We start from the raw sequence: 8,060 nt of genomic DNA, 5'->3' as shown, positions 1-8,060 counted from the left end.
TTTATTTTTCCGTTACGCTGCTCAGTTATATTCCATTTCCAAAAAAACGCATTGTGAAAAGTACTTTTGTTTAAAACTCGCTGTTAGAATACCCCCGCCTCCACTTCCTGCAGTGAAGAGATTCACTCACGCACACGACTGTTACGGACTGTTGAGTGTGTTTCTGTGTGTGTGTGAGTGTGACGTGTGTTTCTGTGTTTGTGAGTGTGATGCTGTGTGTATCTGTGTGAGTGTGACTTTATGTGTTTCTGTGTGTGTTTGAGTGTGACGTTGTGTGTTTCTGTGTGTGTGTTTGAGTGTGACGCTGTGTGTGTGTGTTTGTGTGTGAGTGTGACATTGTGTGTTTCTGTGTGTGTTTGAGTGTGACGTTGTGTGTTTCTGTGTGTGTTTGAGTGTGGCGTTGTGTGTTTCTGTGAGTATGAGTGTGACTATGCGTTTCTGATTGTGTGAGTGTGACATTGTGTGTTTCTGTGTGTGTTTGAGTGTGACGTTGTGTGTTTCTGTGTGAGTGTGACGTTGTGTTTCTGTGTGTGTTTGAGTGTGACGTTGTGTGTTTCTGTGTGTGTTTGAGTGTGACGTTGTGTGTTTCTGTGTGTGTTTGAGTGTGACATTGTGTGTGAGTGTGTGTGTGTGTGACGTTGTGTGTTTGAGTGTGACGTTGTGTGTTTCTGTGTGTGTTTGAGTGTGACGTTGTGTGTTTCTGTGTGTGTGTGTGAGTGTAAGGTTGTGTGTTTCTGTGTGTGTTTCAGTGTGACGTTGTGTGTTTCTGTGTGTGTGTGTTTGAGTGTGTTTTCTGCCAACCGCGGTCACTTCCAGTAATGGTTCCGCTCTCTTCATAAGAGTCAACAGCCCTGAGTGGTGCGGTCCGTGCTAACGCGGTTGATTACACACACGCCCGACACGCTTGTGACTAACGTTAGCTAGACCGTCTGACTCTCAACATTCATATAATAAGGATACAAGCTGTCCTTATTAACTGGTGAAGTCACTGATTGGGAAATAGTACCGTGCCCTGTGGAAGTAACGGGACAGTGAAGCATTGTTTACTTCTTTTGGCTCGACACTCGAAAGGTTTGGATTTTTCAAACAGTTACTATAAGGCTAAAGTAGAGATTCTTAGCTGTTATTTGATGGTATTCGTGGACAGATTGGTTTAATTTTTTTATGCATAGTGCCCCTATTTCAGGGTACCCAAAAGCGATAGGACAATTGTCGTGACAGGTGTCTCTGGTAAGTCAGGTGTGTTCCGTCACATCCTTTGCGAGGTCATAAGAGAGCTCTCTATGTAAATGGTAAATGGACTGCACTTATATAGCGCCTTTATCCAACACGCTTTACAACGGCTTCTCATTCACCCATTCACACACACATTCACACACCAATTTGGCAAGCTACCAATTTGGGGTTCAGTGTCTTGCCCAAGGACACTTCGACATGTGGTCAGCCGGGGCTCGAACCGCCGATCTGCCAACCTTGCGACGGCAGCTCTACCTCCTGCGCCACAGCCGCCCTGTGCTAGACTATGTCTAGTATTGATGCTTGGCTTCTGTTTGCCTTGAGACCAAATCAAGGAAAGTCAGAGAAGCCATGATGATGAGATCGAAAAATATCAGAAAAAAGCTCATCCCAAAAAGCGGAATTAAGTTGTTGACTAGCCACTTCAATGTTTGAGATTTAAATCCTATTGAACATGCATCTCATTAGCATCTCATTAGCTGAAGAGGAGACTTAGCCTAAAGCAAAACCTCCTCAAAACAAACAACAACAGAAGATGGCTGCAGTACTCGCAGGCCTGGCAGAGCATCCCCATCTCTCCTCTAACCTCACAGTCATTTGATAATTTGATTTCAAACACAAACTTCTGCAGAGTGAGAGCGGGGGCAAAGACAAACATAGCTGCATATTATATTTTAACTTGATTAAACAACGCGTTATACGTGACCTCCGGCCTATATCTCAGTCACATCTTTAACGTGATGGCCAACTACCGTACGATGATTACAAAACAAGCATGCCAACAAACACAAGCGCTGTGTTATGCTTAACGCTGGCTAAACATACAGGAGACCCGCGGAGTCATTACATACAGGAGACCCGCGGAGTCGTTACAAACTGGGTCAAATACATCTGAAGCAGTATGCTTCTGGCAAGAACACAAACCCATCTGACATTTAGCTAGAGCTGTAACGCAACCCCCATTCACCCTAACAGACACAGCTACACCCCCATTCACCCTAACAGAGACAGCTACACCCCCATTCACCCTAACAGACACAGCTACACCCCCATTCACCCTAACAGACACAGCTACACCCCCATTCACCCTAACAGACACAGCTACACCCCCATTCACCCTAACAGACACAGCTACACCCCCATTCACCCTAACAGACACAGCTACACCCCCATTCACCCTAACAGACACACAGCTACACCCCCATTCACCCTAACAGATACAGCTACACCCCCATTCACCCTAACAGACACAGCTACACCCCCATTCACCCTAACAGAGACAGCTACAGTAAATCAATCCCCATTCACCCTAGCAGTAACAGCGACAGTAGTTAAACAGCGACAGTTTACTCTACTCAGCAGCACGGCCTATTTAAGTGACCGAGCTCGGCTTCCTTCCGGTGCCAAATTTATCTGTGACCCTGTGTTCAACCTGAGCCAGCAGGAGCGACACACAGCCCTGCGTCTCCTACTGCAGGGACAGGACCATGTGAGACACTCTGTCCCCAGACCAGAGACACCCTGCGTCTCCTACTGCAGGGACAGGACCATGTGAGACGCTCTGTCCCCAGACCAGAGACACCCTGCGTCTCCCTACTGCAGGGACAGGACCATGTGAGACACTCTGTCCCCAGACTAGAGCTGCAGAGAGAAAAACAGAGCTGTTCCATACGGTCTTAGCTAGCTAGGAGGAGGAGTTGCAGCAGAGTGTGTATTTATATAACTAACTTTCTCCCTAGTTTTTATGTTCAATGGCCTCGGCCCAGGGATCCACCTCGGCTCGGCAAGCCGTTTATTTTCCTGTTGCCATAGAAACAGCAGCACAACTAGCAGGCAGGGCCTCTCTGACAGTCAGTCGTCTCCTAGGCTGCAGCCAGACCCACCTGCGAGGCTGCGAGGCTGCGAGGCTGTAAGCTGACGGTCTCTGTGTGTAACGACGTTCGGCTCCTCGTATAAACGGAGGTCTGTTCAGGTAATGACTGTTATTTTCGTCTATTTGGCTTGTTGGTCTAATCTTGCTTTGACTGTGGCACCATCTCCTACCTCCACCCACAACACAGGCTACTGTGGAAGAAAACACCGGCCACATTCCTACTACAGACTAGCGGCTGCCAATGCCTCAACACGGCCATTTTGACGGGAGACAAATTATAATAATAATACATTTTATTTATGGGCGCCTTTCAAGGCTCTCAAGGACGCCTTAAAACCACATATCAAAACATTATAAAAGCAACAAAGCAAAGTGAGATAAAAACAGCAAAGTCGGATATAACAACAAATAAAATACAGCAGATCAAACCAAATAAGCCATTGTGAAAATGATAATGCGTTCAGAAGCACGTCTCTATACTATAACTTCACCAAGTGGCCCATTTCCCCTTCGCACAAGAACTGCCGGCAGGCTTGTTAAACCTACTACCCACATTGGCAGATATCATTCTACCGTTTCATGTGTATACTAGCCATGCAGCAGATTCATTAAGTCCTAGGCCCTTATCTGACAACATTTCAAGATCAATTAAAATTAATAGGCTTTGGTCTTGAAAAACTGCAAAGAGGACACCACAAAAGGCTCTGGTGCCTTCCTAATGACCAGAGGAAAGAAAGCCCTTCCTCAGCATTATTCTCCTGACATCCCTACTGACACAATCACCTCCGTTTGGAATGGACAAATCACCCTCTACTAACCCAGCGCCTCCAAAGCATTATTCTGTACCTTCATGTGGTCGATCGGAAGTAGTCGATCTTGAGAGGACACGAGTTCAAGACGAATAACTTCTCTGACGGCGTGTTTGGAGATGTTGATAAAACAGGCACGGTGCCGTGTGTGATCAGAGACATGCCAGCGTGATGAACAGCACAGGACATGTCTGCCACAGATAAGCTGGGACTGTACACGGCTGGTGGTGTTGTTTAAACATCCTACTTAATTCGTTAGGCCCAAATAGGGGTGGCTGTGTCTCAGGAGGTAAAGCCGCCGTCTAATGATCGCAAGGTTGGCAGATCGGCGGTTCGAGCCCCTCGGCTGGCCACATGTCGAAGTGTCCTTGGGCAAGACACTAAATCCCAAATTGCTCCCAGTGAGCAGGCCGGCGCCTTGCATGGTAGCTTGCCGCCATTGGTGTGTGAATGGGTGAATGAGAGGCCGTTGTAAAGCACTTTGGATAAAGGCGCTGTATAAGTCTATATAGGCTATATATCTATATATGTCAGTCTGTTTACCATTTACATCCTATTTAGGCCCTTCTTGGAGTTGCAGCTGTGGAGAAGAACGCAGGTTTAGGCCTCATTTCCCGGCTCTGTTAAGTAGGAATTCGGGGTACCCTTAAAAAGGCTTTGTTTACCTGTCCCCTCAGAAACTCTTCCCTCGCAAAAGAAAAATAACCAACTTCCAGTTGGGAAGTTGGGTTATTTTCACAGAGGGGCATTTCTTCATAAACCGCGCACATGAAGGAAACGGAGCCTGCGGAGAAACTTCTTTAAACAATTTTGTGAAATGGGGCCCCAACTCTCTCTTAGCAGCGAGGCAGCTGAAAAAATACAACCCTCAGACAGGGCCTTGACATTCTGGTTCAGGTCAAACTCTCCAGGTTTCCTGACACAGTACGCCCACAGCTCTTAGCATGCACAAAGACCGGGGAGAAAGCCAGATGTAGAGAAATGGGCAACAGAGGAGGTTTTTTTTAGATTCCAGAGATCTCAACTTCAACATCTGTTTTGAGCTCCAGGGTAGAGCCTGTCGAGTCTTCTTTTAAAAAAACACAGCGAGTTGAAGAGATTGTTGACAGAGCCGTTGCTACAGCACACTGGTGGTAGACTGCCATTGTTGTGGTTCAGCCAGGCATCACCCACACACTGCTTAACTCTCATGGACTTCTCAATCAAGTTAACGATTACCGAAAATAAATGTTTCCAGAATCAGGGTCTACTCGAGGCTATACGATGATTAAAAAAATAAATTCATTCAACTGATTTGCACATTACCTCATGTGTAAATGTAGCCTGTCAAACTTGATCCCATTGTAACTAAATTAACTAGTGTTGATTATTATTATTATTATTATTATTATTATTATTATTATAGTTTGCTTTCGCCATCACCAGAAATGGAGAAAGTGTGAAAAACTGAGCAGGTAAGAAGATTTAAAAAATCGGTTCAGCTATAGACTATTAGCAACTCCTCACATTAGCTACATTACTAGTAGCTGACCAAATGTCTTGAATATCAAATACAAATATTTTAACTCACCCTAAATAAATAACTGAACAGCTTTATCTACTAGTCTCCTATGGAGCATTATGATGCATTGCCTTCACCCGTGTATAGCTGTCCATTGTATCAATCTATGCAGTGCCAACTGCCAAGCCCTATAAAAGCCCTATAAAAACACATCTGAACCTTCTAGAAGCAGGTAGAACACCTGCGTAGGCACCTGGGGCGACCCCTGCGATCCTGGGGAACTGGTTATACACACATAGCTAAGGAATGGGATCTTGTGACTTGGAGGCACACAAAACCACTAACTACACTGATCAGCTAACCAGCAAAGAGGGCTATAATAATATTTGTATAGCACTTTTCCTGCAAACGTATAGGCCTAGATCGTAGATGTCCCTTTATTTGTTGCCGGATGTGTAATTGCTACATTAAATAATTCAATTACTTACACAAATACTTAGGCTAATAGGACAGACAAATCGATTCCATGAAATTGGAGTAGGGCAGTAGGCTAATCTTGGAGTGTATGTATTTCTAAGGCCTACATGAAGTTGTTGAATATTAATAGACATACTGAATATGTCTGGCTCTTCTTCTGTAGTGTCTGTCTGCAGCACAATATATCATATTGAAATAATCTTCTGTAGAGTTCTCTGTCGTGTCTGCAGCACAATATATCACATTGACAATGTTCTGTACAGTTTTATCATCTGAATGATTACACTCAGAACAAGCCCTTCTACCCCCTCCTCCCACCTGGAACAACTTCTCCCCATCTGGCTGGTTTGTACACTTATGCAACCGACCAGCTCCAGTACTTGACATGTGAAGTGAACTGGGCCAGAAGCCACAAAATTCAATAATGTCCAAAAAACTAGGCCCTATAACTTGAAGTGAGAAGTTATGGCTTGTCAAAAAAGCCGCAAAAAGATAACTTATAACAGTTATGCAGTTATAAAAAGTTGTTTTTTAAAGGCCCATCTATAAATCAAGCTGGCTAGGAATGCTGTGTTGACAGTATAATCATGACAAATGAAACACACAAGATAGCCACTTTAGCTAAGGACAAACGCGAGGATCAGAGGACTTCATTGCTCCCTCTATAGCTAGACACATGATGTTATAGCCAGACACATGATGATGTAGGCTAGTCATTATCTCAGCGATAGAGAGACAGACACAGAGCGAGAGACAGACACAGAGAGAGAGACAGAGAGAGAGAGACAGAGAGAGACAGACACAGAGCGAGAGACAGACACAGAGAGACAGAGAGAGAGAGAGACACAGAGAGACAGAGAGAGAGACAGACAGAGAGAGAGACAGAGAGAGAGACACAGAGAGAGACAGAGAGAGACAGACAGAGAGACAGAGACAGAGAGAGAGAGAGACAGAGAGAGAGACAGAGAGAGAGACAGAGAGAGAGAGACAGTCAGAGAGACAGACACACAGAGAGAGACAGAGAGAGAGACAGAGACAGAGAGAGACAGAGAGAGAGAGACAGTCAGAGAGACAGACACACAGAGAGAGACAGAGAGAGAGACAGAGACAGAGAGAGACAGAGAGAGAGAGACAGTCAGAGAGACAGTCAGAGAGAGGGAGACAGAGAGAGACAACATAACATGCTAGTTAGCTATTAGGTGTTAGCTCATGGCTTGTTGTTAGCGAACGCTAACGCCAAAACTTCCGTTAGTTGGTTGTTCCAAAACAGAAACATGGTGATTATATATATATATATATGATCATTTAAATCAAAATTAAAGTCTCCAAACTTACACAACGGTTCTCGAGATCATCCACGACACCATCTTCCTCTGAGCTGGGTTTGGTTTGGTGAGAGACACGCTAGGCCCGGAGGGTGGAGAGAGGGACTCACCGGCGGGGGTGCGTTCGTAAATTACGCACTAGGAATCTGATCAGCACTCACAGAACGCCTCTGGTCCAATCAAACGACTCGGTCTCTTTGTGACGTCGGAGCCAGTGTGCGCTCCGGCGCTCTCGGAGCGAGTGTTCCGAACGCAGCCTAGCGTTTTCCGAAGTTTTCCGAAGTTTTCCGAACGCAGCGGTAGCCACAAACCAACCGAAACTTTCAGCCACAACTTCCGAGACCCGTTGGAAAGCTAACAGGCTAGCTCAGAGGTGCCTCCACGACCATGTTCCGTGATAAACAAGCGTCTTGTTTCACAATAAAAGGTAAAATAAAAGGTGGTTAGTAGCCATACGTTGAGTCTTTTTATCAGTTATTTTGTTAACGGAGCTTCTTCTTATTCCTCCGGGTCCCTCCTACACCTCTCTGCTCGGCGATCCAACGGCAAGTGACGTCAGAACATGTATAGTCCCTCCCCCCCGTTGGTTGTGATTGGTCAGACAAGTCTGTTTACCCCAATACCGCACGCTCATTGGATAGCGATGGCACTCCTCGTGACTTCTTCCATTGGACAACGGGCGAGGAGGCGTCATCCTCTGCGCTGTCCACTCTGATTGGACGGAGCAGCGATGCGTGGCCAGAATAAACCAATCACAGCAGAAAGCAGAGAGATTATTTCGTTGCCTTCGCAATGCGCCTGTTGTTGCAAGGAAGTGCAGTGAAATAAACTCCTCATTG

The 8,060-nt window shown here is 45.6% G+C and overlaps 1 protein-coding gene across 1 annotated transcript in view; it reads right to left on the bottom strand.

The window, feature by feature from the left end:
* Nucleotides 1–7,742, bottom strand: part of reep3b (receptor accessory protein 3b) — a 34,323-nt gene extending 26,581 nt beyond the window's left edge. The window contains exon 1 of the mRNA XM_080541702.1: nt 7,232–7,742. Within this exon, the coding sequence (XP_080397828.1) occupies nt 7,232–7,263 (32 nt within the window). The 5' untranslated portion in view covers nt 7,264–7,742. The remainder of the gene's footprint in view (nt 1–7,231) is intronic.
* Between the last annotated feature and the right edge of the window lie 318 nt (nt 7,743–8,060).

Source organism: Nansenia antarctica, assembly GCF_963989245.1.
Source record: "Nansenia antarctica genome assembly, chromosome: 11".
In the NCBI taxonomy this organism is placed as follows: Eukaryota; Metazoa; Chordata; class Actinopteri; order Argentiniformes; family Microstomatidae; genus Nansenia; species Nansenia antarctica.
This window is presented reverse-complemented; position numbering and strand designations above follow the sequence as displayed.